General features: G+C 57.3%; 6 protein-coding genes across 6 annotated transcripts; 3 read left to right on the top strand and 3 right to left on the bottom strand.

Annotated features, from left to right (window-relative positions):
- Positions 1-1,740: 1,740 nt before the first annotated feature.
- CH63R_09300 (uncharacterized protein) lies at positions 1,741-3,184 on the top strand (the record flags this gene model as incomplete). Its single annotated transcript, XM_018304274.1, has 2 exons — positions 1,741-1,897; positions 2,007-3,184. The coding sequence occupies 2 exons, from the start codon at positions 1,741-1,743 to the stop codon at positions 3,182-3,184; spliced, it is 1,335 nt and encodes a 444-aa protein (XP_018156297.1).
- A 558-nt stretch (positions 3,185-3,742) lies between these two features.
- On the bottom strand, positions 3,743-4,672 carry CH63R_09299 (Cell division control protein 14; the record flags this gene model as incomplete). The annotated part of the gene is made up of 2 exons (XM_018304273.1): positions 3,743-4,198; positions 4,265-4,672. The coding sequence occupies 2 exons, from the start codon at positions 4,670-4,672 to the stop codon at positions 3,743-3,745; spliced, it is 864 nt and encodes a 287-aa protein (XP_018156296.1).
- Positions 4,673-5,513: 841 nt separating this feature from the next.
- CH63R_09298 (uncharacterized protein) lies at positions 5,514-6,268 on the bottom strand (the record flags this gene model as incomplete). Its single annotated transcript, XM_018304272.1, has 2 exons — positions 5,514-5,639; positions 6,011-6,268. The coding sequence occupies 2 exons, from the start codon at positions 6,266-6,268 to the stop codon at positions 5,514-5,516; spliced, it is 384 nt and encodes a 127-aa protein (XP_018156295.1).
- A 938-nt stretch (positions 6,269-7,206) lies between these two features.
- Positions 7,207-8,562, top strand: CH63R_09297 (Polyprenyl synthetase; the record flags this gene model as incomplete). Its single annotated transcript, XM_018304271.1, has 1 exon — positions 7,207-8,562. One exon carries the CDS (start codon positions 7,207-7,209, stop codon positions 8,560-8,562), a length of 1,356 nt encoding a protein of 451 aa, XP_018156294.1.
- A 760-nt stretch (positions 8,563-9,322) lies between these two features.
- CH63R_09296 (integral peroxisomal membrane peroxin) lies at positions 9,323-10,898 on the bottom strand (the record flags this gene model as incomplete). Its single annotated transcript, XM_018304270.1, has 2 exons — positions 9,323-10,610; positions 10,678-10,898. The coding sequence occupies 2 exons, from the start codon at positions 10,896-10,898 to the stop codon at positions 9,323-9,325; spliced, it is 1,509 nt and encodes a 502-aa protein (XP_018156293.1).
- Positions 10,899-16,481: 5,583 nt separating this feature from the next.
- On the top strand, positions 16,482-20,840 carry CH63R_09295 (Dual specificity protein kinase pom1; the record flags this gene model as incomplete). Its single annotated transcript, XM_018304269.1, has 3 exons — positions 16,482-16,543; positions 16,662-19,683; positions 19,740-20,840. 3 exons carry the CDS (start codon positions 16,482-16,484, stop codon positions 20,838-20,840), a joined length of 4,185 nt encoding a protein of 1,394 aa, XP_018156292.1.
- Positions 20,841-22,359: the final 1,519 nt, after the last annotated feature.

Below are 22,359 nucleotides of genomic sequence, written 5' to 3'. Positions count from 1 at the left end.
GGGCGGATGGGTGCACGAGGAGTTGGGAATATCTTCAAATTAAAATACGGCAGATTGGCAGGCCTGCGATCGGGGGAGGAAGGGAGGGGCTGACGAAGTGCGCTGCGTGGTGTGGAGGGGTAGGCTTTTGGTGGGGGTTGCACATCTGACCGCCCGCAGCAGTTAGCGATTCTGCCGTTTTTGCTTTGGTGTAATGGGTACCTAAAGTGCCTAGGTTGTGTTTCTGGTACCCAGGAACCGCTAGGCTGAATAGTTTCCAGAACGTCCAGGGGGCGGCGGGGCGCCGTTTGGGGGCGCGCCCTTGGGCGGCAATCCGTGCCACGGTGCCGCCAGTGTGATGGCCGGGCCGGGCCTGCCCCCCCCCCCCCCCCCCCCGCACCGAGTGTTTGTTTGTCCGATAAATTTTTGAATGCATTATTCCTTATTGCTACTTCTTTTGCTTCTCTTTTTTTCCCCTTACATGTCGTCCCAATACCTCAGTTCCATGGGCCATTCTGTCATGGAATAGGGGCCATGTCCTCTAGCGGCAGACCGGACGATGATGGGATTCGTCTCTTGCCCAACCCGACAAAGCGCAAGTCACGATACGAACGGCAAACTGCAAACATGACGGTTCGTCACCACGAAGGAGAGCATCAATAGATTGTCGTACACCTCAATCATCATTCCCTTCGATGGAGAGTTCTAGCACCCTGGAATACCAGAGTAGTTCTCAAGTTTAGTGACTTGGATGACTTTGGAAAAGGGTGTATCAGTGTACTTGCATCGCAACGGCATCTACTTCATCAGCCATCCCCTTGGGCGCCTGCTCACCTCCACCTAAGCGGGCCATGGTCGAGGATAGGCCTCTCCGCGAATCTCGGACATGCGGTTCATCCAGCCACCGCTACAGCCGCGGCCACAAGAGTGGATGGCAAGATTGCACATGCATGCCCTGCGTCGCGCCCGCCATGCAGCCCGGCGGCCCAGCTCGAACGCACCAAACCAACTCGCCCCAGCCAGGCCACCAATCATCACGGGCGCGCCATTGTGTCGTTGGCGGCGGCCGAGAGGGGCAAGGGAAGGGTCCCGTCCCCCCTCCTTGACTGAAGAATCGGGAAAGGGAACTCCGCCCTGCTTCTGCTGCTGCTGTGCAGCTTGATATGGGGTATGCACGCCAAGTGGCCTTTCGCGACCGCGACCTGCGGGTGTCTTGCTGCGAGTGACCGATGAGGCCAGGACCTTCTTCCCGCATCTTGGTCCGAAAAGCCACGGCAGATAGGGTGCGAGAACCCCTGCTGCCGCTTGAGGAGGAGGAGGAGGAGGAAAGAGACCATCAGCGAGGCTCGGATACGCCTCGGGTAGTGAGACTCTGCTTACATTCTCTTTCATCCACGGGGTTGGATGCTGAGGCTATGTTGCATTAAGACGCATGCAGCAGCAGCCGCCCTTACCATTCACCCGCAATTCATCCATTGATTTCCTCGCTTGCTTACATGTTGCCTCCGCCCCCCTTGCCTCTATCAAATCTCTCTTCTTGAGTCCCCTCGGCCGCGTTTGCTCGTCGTCGCCACCCGTCTCTACGCCTGTGACCTGTCTCCCACCCGCGACCCTCTCCGAGGTCTTAGGTCTTACTTCGCAACCTCATGGCATGAGAGAAATGTGCTCTCAAGTGTAATCGAACACAGCGCCTGCCAAACTCGTACCCGTCCGCCCGGTCATCTACCTCGAGCCGAACGCTTGCGAAGACCGAGAGGAGAGATGAAGGCCCTCGCTGTCGCCGCGCTGGCTGTCGGCGCCAGCGCGGCCGCCCGACAGAGATATGCCGCCGTCGACATGTCGCCCGCCGCAGGAGCCCTGGTCCCGCGCTTCTTTATCGATGCCCCCAAGCTCGCGGCCCGTGACGGGGGGATCTGCCGTCCGAACTGGCACTCATGTAAGAAGCAACCCCCCTCTGAAAACCCCTTTCACCGACAACGGAGGCACGGCAGACGGAATCCACGGGCGCTCGCTAACCGGGATGCTAGGCGTCGACATCGGCCACCCGGAAATATGCTGCGCGAACACAAACTACTGCTACGTCAAGCCGGACAACACGGCGTGGTGCTGTAGTATTGGTTCCAAATGCGACTCCAACTGCGAGGCGACGGCCTACCAGTGCCCGACCACGGTAACCCGTGCCGTGTCCGAGACCGTCATGGGCGGCGCCGTCGTCTCGACCTCCCTGACCACCGCCGTCTCCTCCGCCTGCTGCGGCCGGGCGTGCCCCTCCATCTCGGCCTTCCGCTGCGAGGCCCAGTTCGGCGGCGGCTGCTGCGCCTACGGCCAGACCTGCGTGTCGGGCGGCAGCTGCATGAGCACCGTGCCCGCCACCACCTCGTCCACCGACGTCACGGGCCTGCTGACGCCCGCCGACCCCGGATGCACGGCAACGACGCAGCACGCGTGCAACGACGGGAAGGGGGGCTGCTGCGATAACCTCGAGCGCTGCACCATCGTTAGCGGCACCGCGGCGTGCGCGGCGGGTAGCCCCACGGCCACGGACGTGCGGATCGTCGACGGCGGATCGGGCGGGCTGTCGGCCGGTGCGAAGGCTGGCATCGGGGTCGGCGTGTCCGTTGTCGGGTTCGCACTGGCGGGGTTCCTCGCGTGGTTCTGTTTCATCAAACGACGGAGACGAGGGACGACGACGGCATCGATGTCCCGGCGTAGTGGCGGTGGCGGCGGCGGCGGTAGCGAGAGACCGGGCCGGAGCGCGCGCGCCATGTCGGAAATCACGTCCGGATCGCGGACTACGGCGCGGCGCGGCGCCACGCAGGATTACTTCGGCCCAACGGCCGTGGCGGGGCCGTACACAGAGACGGAGACCGTGGTGTCCGACGAGGCGGCGGGCTCGCCGGGCAGGGGCGGGGGCAGGGGCGTTCCGCTGCAGGCGCACTCGCCAAGCGACGTCGTGGCGCCGGTGGAGATCGACTCGGTAGGCGTCAAGGCGGGGGGATACGGGCACAGCGTCGCGGCCGTGCCGGCGGCGGCGACCGAGGCGGAGGCGACGCCCCACACGACGCAGAGGAGGTATGAGCTGTACGGCTCCGAGCTGGCGTCGCCTTCCTCGCCGGGGATGCCTTCTCCGTCGCTTATGACGCCGAGGAGCGTCACGAGCGTTTCCTTCCTGGACAGGTCGCCGGGTCCTCCGTCGGATAGGTAGGGAGAGGGAGAGCGGAAGGAAAAAACAACGTTATCGCGGATCATTCCCTGGGTTCTCCTTTCCATGTCTCTTTGTCTATAGACGGACGCCACCCCTGGGATACAAAAACGAACCCACGGGCTTGCAATTATGGCGATGTAGTTAATAGGATTCTAAACACACAAGCTTTGTTCTTCCTTCCCGCGCGCTCTTGCCATAATCGGAAAGAAACTTGATAATACGTGGTATGCGATTTTTGAATGAATTAAAAGAAACTGCGACTTTTTTTTTTACAATGAGCAACTCCCCCTTTCCCTGGCCAAAACGAAAAAAGAAACTCCTCGCCCACATTGCAATGAAGAAAAAAGGACCAACAAAAACAGAATGACCCTTTGTATCCCCTACACCTGTCCCTAAAACCCTCCATGGAACGCCAAACAATATGGAGGATGCTAATGATGATCGAAAAGCGTAACACACAAGATAGTTGCGGAAGGACGATGAAGCCAAAGATGACGAAAGCCCGGAACACCAGAGACCCAAGAGAGAAATAGGAGAGCCCTAGTGAGGAAAAAGACGCTAGCAAACGACACCCCCGAAGGGCGTGCACGTCCGCAAGTCTCTAACCAGGTCCTCGACGTTGCTCAGATGGCGGCCCAGCAGCTCCTGCTTCTCCTCTGTCGTCAGGGTGTCAGCGGACTCGCTGCCGGCGCGGTTCCGCGCGTGGCTCGCATCGGCGGCGGTCGTGGAGGCGGCGAGCTTGCTGGGACTGCGCTGGTGGAGGGCGGTCGCGGAGGTGCGGGGGACCGATGCAACCTCGGGCATGAGGTAGAAGTAGAGGAACTCGACGAGCTTCAGCTTAACCTCGCGGGCGGTAGAGCGGGACTTGAAGAGCGAGGTGACGGTGAGAAGGCCGTCGAGGGCCTCAAAGGTGCGCGTGTTTGTGGGCGTGTCGATGAGGGCGGTGACGAGAGTGAGGAGGGTGGCGGACTGGATCGCAGGGCAGTTGACAGGCTCGAGGAGGTCTAGGAGAAGCTGGAGGGCGCGGAGGTCAGCATTTGCGACAAGGGAAGGGGCGTCGCAAGCAGAGTGAGGACGTACGTTCATATTCTGCTCTCGCGAGAAGAGAGCTTTGCTGGGCGGGTGCAGCAGCAGGACGCCCTGTATCAGATCCAGTGAATTGAGGATCAGGAGGTCGTTTTGACCGTCGGTGCCCTTGCCCATCAGACGGTCGAGCGTGTTGATGAGGCGCATGGCGACGTTCCACTCAAATCCTTCCTGCAGCTTGAAGAACTCGCGAAAAGCCGGGTCGTCGGACAGGTCAGCGAGAGACTTGCCGCCAGCGCCGCGGCGGGTTGATTCGTCGTCCGCTGTCGGCGATCTCGTCTTTGCCGGTGACGAGAGGCAGATCTGGGCGAGGAGACCCTCGACCTGGCGCAAACCCTTGCGGACCTTGGGGCCGTCGTAGGAGGAGAGGCCGTCAAAGGCGAGGCTGAGAAGGTTTTCCATATTGCTGGTTTGGTGTTGCCTGTGTGAATAATGTTGATGTGTATGTGTATCGTGTTGTTGATGCCGCGGTAAGGCGGTGGCTTGGTGGTGGCTTGATAGGATGTGGGTATAATGGTCTTGAGGCGCGCGAAAAAAATAATTGACAGAGACAAAAAGGACGATGCGATTCTCGATGATACACTTGCGATTGCTGGGATAGCAATGGTGGATGCCGAGACCGAGCCGAGGAGGCAGTGATGGCGATGCTCGAGTCCGAAATCGACGGCAGCAGCGACGGCAGCAACAGCACCGTCCGAAAAACGTTAATACACAAGGAGAGAAGAAAACAGAGGGATGGCGAGGACAGGTCCTCTAGGGATCTGGGCAAAGGGGTATCACGACGGCGGCGGTTGCGGAGGAGGAAAGGGAGGAATTGGCAAAAGTCCGTGGCGAGCGCAGGCTGAACATTTGAGGGTCGATTGCCGGCTGGAGAAGGGGTCTTGGTCGGTCTGGTGTGAGGGCGAGGCAACTTCCATGCGTGTGTGTGTGTGTGTGTGTGTGTTTGTGTTGCGTTGGACGATTAATGCCCCGGCAACCGGGTCGATCCAGCAGGTTGGGATGGGGATTAAGCGCAGCCCAAAAGGGCGATCTTGCTCCCTGAGTGGCCAGACGTCGCTTAGGTAAGGCAGAAAAGTGGGTTCACTTTACCAATTGGGCATCTCGAGGTGCGTTGGCGCATTGTGGGGGCACGGGCCGCGGCAGCACCTGGGAATTTCCTTCCTTCTCGCCAGGGTTCAAGGCTTCTTCTTTATTTATTCTGTCTCTTATTCGTTAGCGCCTTGGGGCTCTAGCTTCTCGGGCTCTAACCAGGTTGCCTTTTCAGGTTCGTGATCAGGCTCAAGATACGAGATAAGGGTACAGGGCTGATACAGCCCGAGGTATCCGTACCTTGGACGAGAAGTTCGGTTCTCGACACGCCGTTCTTGACCTAGGCTGCCTTGCTGTCAGACCTTTGCTAGATGGACCAGACCTATTTTCTCTTTGACGCAGCGTCCTTCAGACTAAGGTATTGTAATACATCTACTGATGCTTCAAACGGGCACTCATCGCAGGTTAAACCCGGATGTAGGTAGGCACAAGCGAATGGCGCTTTCAACACCTCAACATCCTAGGGTCTCCAATCACGAGGCAGCCCTCCCTCCATCCGTCTGCATCACAGGACGACATGTCGACCCGGTAGACACAAGTGTGCGGTGGAACAAGGCTTTTACGTGCGAACCGAGACTGCCTAAGTGGCATCTCACCCGCTCCGTTCTAGAAGCCCTGGTTTGCAAGTTGCATTCAAAAGGGGTTGTGGACATGCCTCTGTGCGCTGCGCGGGTTCTTGAGTTGAAGAGTTCGCCCAAACCTCTGCCCGCCGCTTGTTTGCTCTTCCGCAGTCAAGGGTAAAAGATATTGGACCCAGAGCACCAAGGACGATCGATGCCTTGCTGAGATAACCGGACTCGAAGTTTTCTCTTTTCGTATGTCCGTACTCTCTGTCTTATCACAATCTCTTGCCAACCCTCTTTTTTCCCCTGGGACCGAAGTCTGCCACGTCCGTCCGGAGCTCGGCATTGATGGAATGCCGGAACCCCAACAACGGCTGCCAATTGATGTAGTCTTGTTGAGTTTTACCCCAACTGAACAGCACCGCAATCAATCCACACACTTCAGGCTCCCCACCATCAATCGATAAGAGCTTCATCAACACAACCAATCAATCAGGCACCGCAATTCCTTTCTGCGCCTGCAAAAGTTGCTGCATGATCAAGCTGCGCAGGCTGCATTCCATTGGCATGTGATTGCCCATCTCGTCCGTCTGCTCTACTGCCTTTTGCCTTGTGCTCTTTTTTCTTATATCTGCTTAGGTAGCTGCAAGTCTTTTGTAGGACCTGTTAGCTACCTATGCAAAGGGACCATGGTCTCCCCTTCGTTGGATAGTGATCCAGCTCTGCCTTGTCCTCTACCATTCCTGCCTACCCACCCACCCCTGTTCTTCCTTGCAGCAAAAATAGTCCGATTCACAAAGTCATGACGGTCTACATGTCTATGTTCTCCGCCAGAAGGGGGGGGGGACCATGCAATACGCATTCACCAATCCAGGCAATATGCACTTGTGTGTGCCACCAGTCCTATCAGCCACTCCCACCAGATCCTGAATCCCAGGCTGAATGCAGCCCACCTTGGCTAAGCCAGTGGTGACGTTTACACGACTGAATAGCAGCAACAGGGCCAGCGCCAGCTCCAGCATCAGCTGACCCGATTCGATTCTACCTACCTCAACCCACCAGGCAGACAGACAGAGCTCCACCAGGCGGCATTCCCAGCCCACGCAAGCTCCAAGCTTGAGCCAACAACTGCTGGAGAGCTCTAGTAGCTGCAGCATCAGAAGCATAGCTGTAGAGACCAGGCCCTCCCTACCTTCCTAGGGGACAGCCAGACACTCTTAAAATAGGCCACACGCCTCTTCCCCTAGCAAGCGTTCCTTTAGAGAAGGAAAACTCCCTTTCACGATGCTGCCTGCCACGTCGACATCGTCTGCCTCAAGCAAAACAACCAACAAATCTCCTGCTTCTGCTCCTACACCCGCTCCTACAAATAACTCCTCCTTGCCCCCCTCCCCGCCAAACATCAATCCCTCGCGCAAATCTTCCATCCGCCAGTCTTCCGCCGTCCCCGTATCCTTCTCGGCCCACACGTCCGCGCCTCTGCCCGCGACCTCCTCCAAAGCACCCCTCCGTACTGTTATCGAGGCCGACTGGCTAGCTCGCGCAAACTACACCTCCAGCAACTCCGGCAACCACCCATACTCCCACAAGCACTCGCATTCGCACTCCTCCCACCAGTCCCGCCGCCCCTCTTTCGCGAACCAGACAACAACCTCCTTCACACTCACAATGCAGCCTCCCCCGCCCCCGGACCCCGAGCGCTACGCGACGTCCGACCTGAACTACACCAATAAGACTTGGCCTGCGGCCAAGGAGAGAGTGGTCGCCGGCCCCTTTGATTACCTTTCGGCTCTTCCCGGCAAGGACTTTCGCGCCCAGCTGATCCAGGCCTTCAATGTCTGGCTCGAGGTGCCCCAGGAGAGCATCGACGTCATCACCAACGTCGTCGGCATGCTGCACACGGCCTCACTCCTCATCGACGATGTCGAGGACTCGTCCTCGCTGCGCCGCGGCCTCCCCGTTGCCCACAACATCTTTGGCGTCGCCCAGACCATCAACTCGGCCAACTACATCTACTTCTGCACCCTGCAGGAGCTTCAGCGCCTCAAGAACCCAAAGACCATCTCCATCTTTGCTGAGGAGCTCGTTCACCTCCACCGCGGCCAGGGCATGGACCTTCACTGGCGCGACACTCTCACCTGCCCGACCGAGGAGGACTACCTTGAGATGGTCGGCAACAAGACGGGTGGCCTCTTCCGCCTAGGCATAAAGCTCATGCAGGCTGAGTCGCGCAGCCCGACGGACTGCGTCGAGCTCGTTAACCTCATGGGCCTCATCTTCCAGATCCGTGACGACTACATGAACCTCTCGTCCAAGGAGTACTCCGAGAACAAGGGCATGTGCGAGGACCTGACCGAGGGAAAGTTCAGCTTCCCCATCATCCACAGCATCCGCGCCGACCCGTCCAACCTGCAGCTCATCAACATCCTCCGCCAGAAGACCAACGACATCGAGGTGAAGCGCTTCGCCGTCTCTTATATGGAGAGCACCGGCAGCTTCGAGTACACGAAGCAGGTCGTCGCCGTCCTCGTCGACCGCGCTCGCAAGCTCGCCGACAAGATTGACGACGGCCGTGGCCTCACCAAGGGCGCCCACGCGATCCTGGACAAGATGGCCCTTGTCGACCGAACGACTTCATGATGCCATTTCCTTCTTCTTTTTCTCCTTGGTGGAATGAGCATTTATGTTTTTGTGCGTTAGGCGGAACGAAATCATACCCCCAAGCAGTGTCAAAAAGGCCGATTTAGATAATCTTGGGCAAGGGGAGAGTTCATATCAAGAAAGCGCGCTTTGGACAAGGGAGGATGATGGACAATGACGATCACGATCAAGAGCTCTTTTTTTTTCTCCCGAGAGCGGAACGACTGGCACTTTATCTTCCCCTTGCATGTCCGCTTGGTGACACGGCGGATGGTTGCATCTAGACACTTTGTGTGTATGTGTGATAGAGAGCTACAGAGATCGAAATCGCGGACACACATACCCCGAGGGCTAGGTTATCCGGGTCTTTGAATGACAAAAGAGAACGTATTTCAAGATGATGCCGCTGTTGCTATCCATGGTCCCAATCTGTCAGGCCGATCCCCGTGAAGAAGGGACGAGCATGGTGCTCGGTAGGGGTAGGGAATTGGTAGAGAATCCCCGGGGGGGAGGGGGTTTGAGCACGCGTGCTCCGTACATGTACGGATATCCCCTGGTGTTCCCGGTAGTGTGTGCCCGCCACTACATAGGTACATCATCAAAAATGAGATGTTTGAACCTGCCTAGCGGGGGGTGGAAAGAGGAACGTACAGAAGCAAAAACAAGGTGATCAAGCGTTCAAGGGGCTCAAGGATTCCATCGTGCTCATGTCATTTCTCATTACTATATTACAACCACGACCTTCACGGCCACCACGCCATCAAGCCGAGCTCGTCGTGGCCCTTCTCTTGACGAGGCGCACCCAGCGTCGTCTCCTCCACTCGCCCCTCCGGCCCGTGCCGTCCTCGCCCTCCTCCCAGCTGGGCGTTGGCGTCTTGGCCACCCTTGACTTGCCCTTGCTCGTGGTCGGCGAGTCCATGACGCCGACGCCGCCCTGGAAGGCGCAGTTCTCGTCGTACATGTCGTACACCCAGCGCTCGCCCTCAGTCTCGACCTCGACGCCTGTGATGATGCGTTCCTCGACCCACTCCCTGCTCCAGAGGTCGAGCGCCCACTTCTTCTCGGACCAGACCCAGCCGTCCGGCGGCAGGACATCCTCGAAGAAGCGGGTGCCGCGTGGGCGGTCGCCAGCAATGCGCGGCTGGGAGAGAGGGTCGTAAGGGGACGGGGAGAAGAGCCAGGGCTCCCACTCGTCGTGGGAAGCGCGCTGAAGTTCGAAGATCTCGACCTCGCGCGTCTCCGGGGCTGAGTCGAGGATGATGTCGTCGGCAATCCAGGCATCGAGGCGCGAGCGGGCGCGGGCCTCGTGCGGCGCGACGTGGGTGTCGTGGGTGTGCGTCAGGAGTGGAGCGATGGCCGGGTGACCCGAGAGGATGAGGCCCCAGCCGGCGACGAGGGCGATCTGGCGCCAGGGTAGGAGGGAGGCGAAGGTCGTCATCAGGACGGTGGTTACGGTCAGGGCGAGGAAGAGAGCGGAGGAGAGTGCCTCGTTGGAGAAGTTGGTGATGGGGAGGACGGTGCTGACGACGCCGTCGTGAGCGACGCAGAAGTCGTCCATGCAGTTCTGGAGATCGCGCATGTTGCGGAAGAAGTCTTTGCTGAGCTCCTTGACGGGCTTCACCGTCCGGGCCGGGGCGAGGGGTGGGCCTTTCGGGGAGTAGCCGATGGACTGCTCCGAGGATAGGGTACCCGAAGGCGGGGCGGGGTGGCGGGCGAGGAACGAGGGGATGAAGACAGCCAACAGGAAGCCGGCAAGGGGGACCACGGTGAGGAGGTAGGGGTCGAGGCAGACGAAAGTGTAGACGGCGAGAAGGGAGAGGGTGTGAGTCGGTTGGCGCCAGCTGAGGAGGCGGGCGACGCGGGCCTGGAACTTGAACATGACGCCGATGCGGGCGTTGAAGCGGCGGAAGTTATTGGACATGGTCGTGATGTTGAAGTTGGGCCGCTGGGAGAAGGCAGAGGTCTTGTCCGAGGGGAAACCTGGTGCCAGGGCATCGTCGCCGCCGGTGAGGCCATCGGAGCTCTCGGGGATGACCTGCTGTAAGAGTCTGGAGGGAACGACGGTCAGTGTCTTTGATGAGGTGTCGTGATTGACGGAACTCTGCAGGTACTGACTTCTCGACAAGGCGGTCCTGAATGCTGGTCTTCTTGCTCAGGTTGTTGGTGATGCGCGAGCGCAGGCCGCTGGGCGACTTCTTTGACGGAGAGGTCTCGCTGACGTCGGAGTCGTGCGGCCACTCGTCAACCACAACGGTCGGAGGCGGCTGCGGCTGAGGCTGCTGATGATCGGAGACATCGTCGCGGGTCATGAAGTGGTCGGTCATGTACTCGTCCATGGTAGGCGTTCGTTGACTCTGAGTGCAGAAGTGTGGTAGTCGTTAGTGTGTTGGGCGCGGTGGTGTGACGGATAAGACGGGATGCGCCGGCGTTTGTTTCGTTTGCTCGGATGTCTGGCGTGTCGAGGGTCACGTCATTGTTTTTGGCTGATAGTCGCCAGGCGTTGCGGTGCGGTGCTTACGGGCATCAACGAGACACTTTCTCTCGCAGGTGTCGAAGCTTACAAGAGTCGTGAGATGTAAGTCGTGTATTTGCTCGAGAGCTCAAGTGCCCTTCCTTGATGTTTGCGAGGACAATGTGCGACGCAGTGCAGGCATCATGTGTGAGGAAAGCTGGGAGGTAGGTATGGAGCATGCATGTCATTGGCGCTGCACGGCTGGTGGAAGCCCCTCCCCCTCTACCCAAGCTGCATGTGATTTGGATCGCAGCAGTCTGGGGAGTGCCGGGCTCGACTTTGGCAGCAGGTCCCCCACCCCCCTCGTGAGGTGATGCCCGTGCCAGCTAAGTCACAGCGGGTGCCGGGTGGACATCACATGCGCCCAGTCAGCACCTGCCACTAGACACACTTGCTGTCCGTCGTCTCTTCGCGATCGCACCACAAATCGGAAGCGGTTCAGCATCCCGCATCATGAAACCCCAATTCCAGTCAATGGGAGACTAGCCGCGATGACCAGCAGCAGCCCGCTTTCTTCTTCTGTAATGTGCATATCCCCCCCCCCCCCCCCCCCCCCCTGTATCCGTCGCCGTCTCCGCCTCCACGAACCCGGTTAGGCGGTTTCCCTTGGGAGGTTCCGGCTCGGTAGGCCCAGGGGACCGCCGACTGGACTCTGACACGGGACGGATGTGGTTAACGAATCAGAGGGGAGAAAGCAACAACAAGATCTTTGGCAGGACGGCGCAACTTGCGGCGCAAAAGTCGGTCGGTCCATGTCGAGAAACTACTGTGAACGGAGACTCCAGGTCTTCGTGCTGTCCGAACTCAATTGGGACGATGAATGGGTCTGCCTGGTCCTTGGAGACTGCCGCCAGCTGTTTCATCTTCGGGAGCTAGGAGGTCATTCTCCGTCTGTCAAGGCTGTCAAATTTTCAAGTACTGTCTCGTGCGAAACTTTGACCTTTCAAAAGGGCATGCCAACGAAAGCTAGAAATCAGTCATCTGTGATCAAAAGTGACCCCCAAAGTTGACCATTGTCGCCAGCCGAGTACTGACGAATCGTCGAGGTTGGAGGGAGACAACCACCATAAACCAAAACCAGCACGGCATGGGAAATTGCGGCCGGCGCTTTGGTCGCCTCTGCTGGTCAGTGCTTGCCGTTGCCCCCCACGTGTGTTTGCTTGCATTTGCGACAAAGAGACCGGAATAGCGTGGTCAGACACAACAATCTTTGAACAGCGAAATAGGGCAGAGAGAGCTGTACCGAGTTCGCGCTAGAAAGAAAGGAGGCATCCCTTGGCTTGCCCAGGCCCAAATGCCAACCTAAGTCAGACGCCGCACCGCTCGCCTCCGATGCGGCGAAGTCGAGCCCGAAAACTCGTACGGCGTTGGGCAAAGAGGTAGCTTGTGCACTAGCCAAGTGAACAGAGATAAGAGGGGACGACTGGATAGAAGTCTTCTCTCTCTTCACCATCGGATCCCATGGCTGGCTGCCCCAGGTCATCCAGAGTTGCGGACTGGTCTGGGTATAAGATATTGCCCAGGTGAAGCGGCCTCGACGTGAAAGCCGTTGGATCGCCTGTGTAGCCTACCCAACTACCCAAACCACGAGGTGATGAGGTTCGAAGACAGCGACTTGGTTGCCGCCCCTTGCAGATCTTCAAATCCAACGGTTCGCGTTGAAGAGAATGAGGGTCGAAACATCAACCAAACGAACGGGTCCCATGCAAGATATGCTGTAGTGTAGGCAGGCGGTGTGGCCTACGACGATCAATAGCAGATCCGCACCGTGCTGGAAAACAACGGAAAGCAGGAAAAATGACGAGCGGGGTACCCGGAAGCCTGTTCCATGCTTGGGCATTGAGATGAACAAAACAATATCGCACGAAATGACGGCCTGTGTCAGGAGCCGGCCAATGCGGTCATTGGCATTCCTTTCATATCAGGGTCTGGTACACTTCATTCGGGTCCGTCTGATTGATCAACAGCCAACCAAGGTCGAGAACGACGGCATATGTACTCGTATGAGCCGCTTGCCAACCGACCGGAGTTGTCGTCGCCAGACATCGTCGGCCAGCGTGGTTGCATGGCGCAATCAAAATCTCATTGAGGTCCACAACGCAGGGCGAATGGAATCGTCAATGCCAACGCTTCGCTTCTACTCGGCCGGGCTGCCAGGTCGGCTAATCGCCCCGGACGGTATCAATAACCGGACGGTCTCAATAATTGAGAAGTGATTCTTTGGTTGTGCGCAAAAATCTGCAATTGCTGCAACAACAATCACCAATGGGAGCGGACAAACAAGCTGGCTCCTTGGCAGTTGGCAGCCGCAAGTTCATTTCTTGATGCTAAAGACAAGAAACAACAGGGCCGAATCTCGCATGTACACAGTATCAACGGTCGTCCCCGGAATCGAGAGATGGTGTCACTACTACCACATTCCCTCGGCACATCAGCAGCAGCATGGCTAACTTGCATGACAGGTATCTGCACGAGGGTTTGCTGGTTGGTCTCGTTCTGAAAGTTGAGGGGCTGAGAGGAATGCAGATTGGGGGGGAGGACCCCATGCATTCTATCCCTGGCTAGCAGACCATTTTGCCAGCTCCCACTGGACAGATGGGCATCTTGCTTTGGGTGTTGAGACACTTGACCCATACCCCATGAAGGTTTCCAGGGTCTTCGTCTTGGTTGATGCGGCGACGAGGACAACAAAAGGTCCCGCATTGACGCAGGGACGAAATCGGTTTTCTATCTTTTTCCCTCTCCCTCTCTCTCCCTCTACCAACCCACGTGTATTCGTAGGCTATACCAATGGTTTGTGAGCCGCTGTATGTTTCGTCCGGAGCAGGAACCGCGAGCCGTGGTTATAACCATGGTCATCGCCAATAGGCGCGACGCGTTGAGTGACGGCTTCGGACCACGGAAGCTTCCCAACGTCGTCCCCATTTGGGACGAGTCGCCGGGTGGTTTGGACGGTGATTGAACAGACGAGGTCAGACTGACTGCGGACGGGCACAACGCACACGCGTTGCAAGCTGCAGACACCCGAAACTTGCAACGGTTCGCAGCCTCGGGTCGCGCGAATGGATGGTGGAAGCCAGAGGCACCAGATGGGACGACTTTACGAATATGTACCTCTGTATGTATGTACGTATTCGTATGATCGTGCGATGGATGCGATGCCGTGCCGTGCCGTGCGTGTCGATGCTGCTGCTGGCCGGGCGCATCATCTCTGATTAGAAAACGGCCAGGTCCCGCAGGCGGTAGGGCATGCGAAGGTCGGTCAACGGATACGATGCCGATGGTTGGAGTCTTGGAGTACTGTGTTCTGTGGAGCGGAAGAGAACGGTTGAGGAGAAGGTCGCGAGCGCAACTCGAGATTGAATCATTGATTCATTCATCACTCTGTCCGGGCTCTCAAGGCGGGCGGTACCCTGCCCAAGCCCTGAGGCCTGGTCAAGTTGGAGTCATGGTGAGGACACCAAGGGAGGGAGGGGGGCACCGGGGCAGGCCATTGGGGATCCTGGCCGTGAGAGTGCGTGCGAGGTGGTGCAATGTGGGAGATGGCGATGGATTGAATTTTGATAATACCCGCCCGCTCCATAAGATTTGCCTCATTTTGGAGATGAAGAGAGGTTTGTGTTAGCGGCTATTTGACCAGAGGGGAATAGGAGAGGGGCAAAACACGCTATTTGACGGGTTCCATATCATCCATCATCACACCGACCTGACGGCGGTCGAGAGAGGGTTGACGAGCATATGCGGTGTGAGGTACAAGGCATCCGTCCCTTGCCTTCCTGTCGCCTAGGTATGTATCGGTATGTGCGAAGTAGTAGGTGAAGGCCCCAGGAAGCGACCCGTTCAGTTTCTGTTCTCTTTCCTTCCAGAGCTCGTGCAAACAAAGGGTGACCCCTGTTAGACCAGTACCCGACCTCTCCCCCCTTCCTTAGCCCCCCCGCCCCTTCGTTCCCGTCTGCTCTTTCCAAAATGCGAGTGAGGGGCCGCTGGCGGGCACCACTGCACCGACCACCACCCTTTTTCCCACCCACCCAATGACCCATGCATGAGCAACCGTCACCCGCCGCCGCCTTTTTTTCTTCTTATTTTTCTCTCTCACTCTCTCTCTCCCCCCCTGCCCCTCCGGTCATTTGCCTAGTCCACCAGAAAGGGCCTTCCTGCAGCTGTAGCGTATGCAGTGTGGTGTGTGCTCTGAACCGTCCCTTACCTCGCAGGTGAACTTACTGGAGACCACATCCTCGATTGCTGCTACGTATTCGTACTGCCAATGCGCTACCATAGCGCCTCATAACAGGCACAGAGCAGATCCCAACCAAGGAGTCAGGGACCTGGTCATCTTGTCCTGCCTAAGTTGCCGTTGCGTACATTGGTTTCGCGCCTCTGTGCCGCACATTAGCAGCAAAGCAGGTAAGTACAGATATTGGTTACGGACTCTCCTCTGCTTGACCCGGCGGCCTGACCCCTTCCTGCGGATAACTATTCGTACCTTAGGTACCCAGGAGAGGAGTGAATAACGACCTACTCCAGGAGTCCTTCTCCTCCCGCCCACATCCAACCCGATTGGCAGTCCATTTCCGTCCGTTTCTCCTCAGCCTGGGTGCATGCTTCTGAATCTCATTCTCGCACACCTTTTATTTTATTTTATTTACGGGGCTCCAATACGCAACAGTGGGAAGAAATGCAGTAGAGGCCGGGAAAAGCCAAGAGTTTAGTTAGGTAGGTAGAGACGAGGAGAGGAAAAGGGAGAGAGAGGCTCCAGTTGCTGCTCCATCCCAGAGCACGCTCCACCACCCTGGTCTGGTCGTGACCTGCCTACCCATACATTGACAAGCGGCGGGTCCTTCTTTTTCAAACAAAAACAACCTATCGCATGGGAACTACCTAGAAGCCAGAGCGAGAGCCAGAGCCAGAGCCAGAGCCAGAGCCAGTCCCAGTCCTAGTCGTCGTCGTCGTCGTCGTTGTCGTCGCCGTCCGTCGTCTGTCGTCTGCACCGGCCCTGTCCAACCTCACTCTTACCCATCCTGCTATCTCGCTGCAGGCCGAAGCTGGTGGTTCCGCCTCCCCTGCCCGCCTCCCTCTGACGACGCTATTTTCGCATCTTCAATTCCGTTCCCTTTTGTCAACTCGACACCAGCGATACCCCATTCACCCGCCCTTTCCATCATCTGTCGTCCCGGAATGAGGTAGCTTCTTCAATGCTCTCAGCTCCCTGACAGGACTGAGGTTGCCCGCACCGCGAAATAACCATCCATCGCCTTGGTGTTGAATCCGATCCGATTCGATTCGACTCAGCTCGACTCGGCACCCCGTATCGCCACGTCTCGCCGGCACAATCCCTCGCCCTCGCCTCTACGCCATCCCGCATCCAACGCTCGCATGACCTGCGCGCAGGCCGTGGCATCGTGTACACATGATAAGGGAGCATAGAATACCTGCTGGCCCGCGACCGGCGAACCAGTCCCCGACCAGACTGTATGCATACCCTTCTCTTTTGTTTCCCTGCCGCTCTGCTCCTCTTCCCCGTCCTCGTTGTTTACTGCCCCATGCATCCCTGGACAAGTACTTGCGCTAACCCGTCGGCTGCCCGCAGTAATAGGGGAATCCCAGACTCGAGAACCGACTCTCCCTCAAAGGGCTCTCTCGCCAGCGCTCCAATGCTCAGTGCTTCTTCGGCCAACAACCCTTCTCTCTTTTCTTTCGGTCGGAATGGCGCTACGAATGAAGTAGGAGACTCGGCAACTTCTTACGATTTTCTGCCTTCGGTCAGTTTCGACGACCTCCAGAGCAGTCTCGAGTCCGCCTCCAACGATTTCAAATTGACCCAGTTTCCGATACCCACCGGGCAAGGCACCACTCTGGACGTTGGGAGCACGACCGACAAGATGGCGGGGGCTTCAAACGCCGCCCAGAATGGCTCATCCGCGCGCGGCAGCATCCCTCCTCCTGTCACGCGGACGGGGAGATCTGGTTCCATTCTGGGGCGGCCCGGCACCTCCAGCAGGCAACCGAGCATTTCGTCCACTGCTTCTGGGCCTTCGTCTGTTGCAGATGCATCCACGGGCCCCTCGTCTGCGAGACCTCGGAGACAGAGCCATTATCCCCCAGTATCTAATACCAACATTGCAAAACCCCCCAGGAAGTCTATTGGTTCCGGTGTCGTTGAGACGGACTTTGGCAGTCGTACCGCGCAGCGGAGAAGACCAAGTCTGATGGCTAACACTGGCGGTGCAACCGATTTGACTCGGGCCTCGATTGATGCCGGTGCTGGCGTTGGGTTCGAGACCCCACGGAACCTCGCCAACAGCAGAGCCACCAAAGCTAAATCGATGCATCAACCGCTCCCCCGGGCCAACACCGCCAATCTGTCGACGCCAGACAGCACTCGCCTCTCGACCATTTCCCCACGATCCCCTCGAGGTGGTAGCAAAGGAAACAACAGCGGTTCGACGCAGTCAAGAAGGCAGTCCGTCATGCCCGGAATGCCGCACGCATCGCACGCAAGCGGACTGGGTGCCAGGACTATCAGTCCTACAGACACGCGGAGAATGAAGCGCATGTCCATGCACCAACCTCCAAGTCTCAACCAGGCGGCCAACGCGCCGCCTCCTCCGCCGCTCGAGCATCGAGAGCATCGAGAGCACTCCAGATCGCCGTCCATGATACCGCGAAAGGCGTCTGCCACACCGTCTTCGTCCCGAACGACCCCCGACATCAACAGAAAATCTTACAGCTCTGGCCTCTCCATCACCTCGACCAACAGTTTCAATACCGTTCGAACCTCGACAGGCTCCATTCAACCCCGAGTCCCTGCCGCGGGAGGTGCGTCGCGGCTACCGGCACCAAAGTCATCAACTACGCATAATCATAACTCCCATTCCGCCGAAGACGAAGAGGAGGTTCCGCCTGTGCCTGCTATTCCGAAAGCGTACGAGTCACCACAGCATTCGGCCACAGAGGCGTCGTTTTTGGACAAGCGGAAAGCCAATCTCGCAGCCGACGCTAGCAGCATCAATAGTAACTCGACTGGCAGCTTCTCCATCCCTTCGCTCCCCGAACCTGCTGTCACGGTGTCACGAAAGGCTAGTACCCGAAAGTCGACGAATGCGGCCGCCCTGGACGCCGAAAAGAAGGGGAATGTATCATCTCAATCGAGAAGGAATCCCCAGCCCGTGCGATTGCCTCCAATTACTGTTGGCCCGCTGAACCCTTCCACAAGCGCGAAAATCGCAGCGCTGGGTCAAAATGGTCCCGACAGAAACCTGAGCCCACCTCCATCGCGCATCATCGCAAAGACGCCGACTACTCCCATGACCGCGTCGAAGAGCTCTTTCTTCTCAAGAAACCGAACCGACGAAAAATCCGACGTGCCAAACCTGCGAAGCAATAGTACTGTGTACCATACTCGGCTCGATAGTGCATCTGGCGCCGAAGGTACCAGCTCCTCCGAGTCGTTCGCGGCAGTGCCAGTACCGGTTCCGTTCAAGCCGACCAGAAAGCCTAGCGTGTCTCCGTTCCTATCCTCCTCCGTGCCCAAGCCAGGTGCGGACCCCGCTTTCTTGAAGAGGTCGCAGACGGGCGACCTGGGAAGCACCACAGAACCCCTCGAAGTGAAGCCTCATCTGAAGCCTTCTGGTCCCCGTGCCCAACGGGCTGTCAAGGGAAAGTCTCCCACGCCACCGGTCTCCGACCCGGAAGAGCCGCCCACTCCGTCCTCAATGAGCTCTCTGCGTAGGAAGCTGAGCTTGTCTTGGAAGCGAAACACATCCAAGAGCGATTCCAAGGCCAACACTTCGGAAAAGGTAGTGGAACGCAGCATTAGCAAAGAACAAATGCCACCGCCTCGGTTGCCCATTTCTGCGACAGTTGGCAATCTGAGCTCGGCCAAGAATAGCCCGAGCCCGTCGGTGAAGGCTAACAACTCGTATCTCGAATCACGGAGGAGGAAGAGCTCGGCCGCGAGCCTCGGCCATGACAGAACCAAGAGTGAGAATTGGACCTCAGCCTCCGTCCCAAAGACCCCTAGCGACTCCCACCCTCACAACCCGTCCGTCATGCAAAAGATTTTACGTCCGAAGGCTTCGACGACTACTATGCGCCAACATGATCCGTGGACGGCCGAGCTCGACAAGGACGATTTGGTTGCTGAGGACGAAATGAAGAAGATGGGCTCGAGACGCAAGGAGACGGAGATCGCGGCTAGGACGCTCGACGCCCTAAGGAAGCGCGCGACGCCAAAGGAACGGGTTGGGGCTCAGGAAGCAATTCGGATCGCCATGCTCAACATTTACGAGCGCGGTGAGATTGTCGACTACAACGACATCTACTTTTGCGGGACACAAAACGCCCGCAAGGTGGTTGGTGACCTTCAGTCTGATGCCCCCAATTTTGGCTACGACGATGAACGCGGAGACTACACGATAGTTCCCGGGGACCATCTAGCGTACCGTTACGAAATCATTGACATTCTCGGAAAGGGAAGTTTCGGTCAGGTTGTCCGGTGCATTGACCACAAGACAGGTGTGCTAGTGGCTGTCAAGATCATTCGCAACAAGAAGAGGTTTCATCAGCAAGCTCTTGTCGAAGTCAACATCCTGCAAAAGCTTCGCGAATGGGTGAGCAACGAATGCAGCGTCCTTCCTCCGTGCTTCATTCGCTGACCGTTTTGTAGGACCCCAAAAACCGACATAGCATGGTCAACTTCACCCACAGCTTTTACTTCCGAGGGCACCTGTGCATTTCGACCGAGCTCCTGGACATGAACCTTTACGAATTCATCAAAGCAAACGCCTTCCGCGGGTTTTCTTTGAAGCTCATTCGCCGTTTCACCAAGCAGATGCTGAGCTCACTGAACCTGTTGAAGCAACACAAGGTCATCCACTGCGATCTCAAGCCCGAGAACATCCTGCTTCGGCACCCGCTGCATTCGGAGATCAAGGTTATTGACTTCGGCTCAAGCTGTTTCGAGAACGAGAAGGTGTACACCTACATCCAGTCACGATTCTACCGATCGCCCGAAGTTATCCTCGGCATGACGTACGGTATGCCCATTGACATGTGGAGTCTGGGATGTATTCTTGCCGAGCTCTACACGGGAGTGCCCATTTTCCCTGGAGAGAACGAGCAAGAGCAACTGGCTTGCATTATGGAGGTGTTTGGACCCCCGGAGAAGCATCTTATCGAGAAGAGCACCCGCAAGAAGCTATTCTTCGACTCGATGGGCAAGCCGCGCCTGACGGTATCCTCCAAGGGTCGCAGGCGCCGTCCGTCCTCCAAGACACTGCAGCAAGCCCTTAAGTGCGACGATGAGGCATTCCTTGATTTCCTCGGAAAGTGTTTGCGCTGGGACCCTGACAGGCGCCTGAAGCCTGAGGAGGCCATCCACCACGAATTTGTCAGTGGCAAGAAGGTGACTGCTCCTTTGCCACGAGTCTCGACCACTCGTGACGCGTCGCCGGTCAAACGTCACACCGTCGCTGCACCGCGACCTCTTCCCGAACCTCCGGCCGCCGGTATCAAGAACGGCATTCGATCGAGAGACGTCAGTGGTGCAAGCCCTCACAAGCCCGTTTCGGGGGCATCATCTCGCAGACCCTCTGTGGCTACCAGTGGGACAGTCCATGTAGCCACAGCCAAACGGACCAGCACCGGCCAAGGCGGTGTCACAGCGGGTACCAGCAGTCTCCCCCGCGCTGCAATTAGGACGGTCAGCGCCAAACAAGACTTGGCTTCTGCCGGAGCCACCGCGGCCATGAGCCGAAGAGGACTGTGAGCGGCCCACAGGCAACGACGGCTTATGACGGAACGGTAGATAATGGGCTGAGTCGATGGTTGGTGAGACGGTTTGCAAATCATTGGGTAGTTGATTGCTTTTATTTGTTTTTTATCCCCTCTTAACGCTACATCCCTGACGAGTAGCGAAAATGTTCCTGCGGCATGAACCACGCTTGAATGCAGTGACGGAATACCCAGCACGAAAGTCACATCCGGGAGGAAAGGAGTCAAATTTGGGCATGGCGGGACAGTTTTCTTCATGATGAGCGCAAATTCGGTGCTGTCGGCAGACGCGCTGTTTTGGTCATTAAACCGCCACTTTTTTCGTTTTTCCCACAGACCACCCTTCTTCTACCCATCTATATACAGACGTGGAACTTAGACCTGTAGAGGAAGAAGAGCAAAGGGAGGGGTGGACGCTTCTGTCTAGCGACACGGGTCTACCTATCTAGTGAGGAGGGCGATTGAGGCAGGGTCGATACCTGAGAAGGCCAGCAAGGGGCGACCCATCGTTACCTAGGCTGTGAAAAGCCAGGGGCAGAGGCAAAGATATGTATATTAATAATGACGAATGGTCTTGAAACGAATGCTGCAGACTGAGGGAGGCGCGTTGTGACAGGTGGTTTGGAAGAAGACGAAAAAAAGGCGAGGCAGCAGCTACCTTGTGCTCATCGGGTCCCGTAGTATTCAAAGAGTCTCCGACCATGCGCGCCTACGGCGAACGACGATGAGGCATGTGTTTTCTCTTTTTTTTAAAAATTTTTTTTACTCGAGTGTAATTTATTTTTTCTTGTCTTTTTATCGTCAACTTCAATACGCCGGATGGACAGTCCCAGGCAGCAACGACGTTTGTTTTATTGTAGTCCACGGTATGATGTCAGAGAGAGAGAGAGCAGGACATGGGCGTCAGTTGAGCTACGGTACCAATACTAGGACTAATCACCAGTTACCAGCCGGAACGCCTGCTGTAACCAAACGAGTGGTCGAGGCCTCCATAGCCCTCTTCGGAGGTCAGACACCCATTGCATACTCACCCCCCTCCCCCCCCCTCTCGGACCCCAGTCTTTGGCTAGGGGCAGAGAGAGATACGTCGTGGTCCCTTTGCTGGGGGGTCACGGGCTCTTGGGATAAGACGGAAAGAGACGAGTGATGAGACGCTGGAAAGGAGGCAGCAGAAACAGCGTGGGAGATGCGACGGGGATCTAAGTGGCGTGTCCCAGATTGTAAGATTCATCGAGGCTTCTGGTTGTGTGTGCCACACACACAGACACGCGTTTTCACTCACTAACTCTCTCTTCCCTGACTTCTCCGTAGGCCTCTCCGTGGTGTCTGCCAGACAGGGGACTTGCGAGTGGTTTACGACTCAATAACGTATCTTTTCCCTCTTAGCGTGGATGGCCATCGGTCACGTTCGTTGGCCTACCGGGAAATTGTAGGGAGAGAAACATGAGTAGATAGGCAGTCGAGTCAATTCCCAAATCCCCCCATTTCCCGCGACCCCCTGACACACGACGCGG

The sequence above is a fragment of the Colletotrichum higginsianum genome, chromosome 6 (genome assembly GCF_001672515.1).
Source record: "Colletotrichum higginsianum IMI 349063 chromosome 6, whole genome shotgun sequence".
Taxonomy (NCBI): domain Eukaryota; kingdom Fungi; phylum Ascomycota; class Sordariomycetes; order Glomerellales; family Glomerellaceae; genus Colletotrichum; species Colletotrichum higginsianum.
Note: the sequence above shows the minus strand (reverse complement) of the source record. Positions and strands in the feature narration are given on the sequence as shown.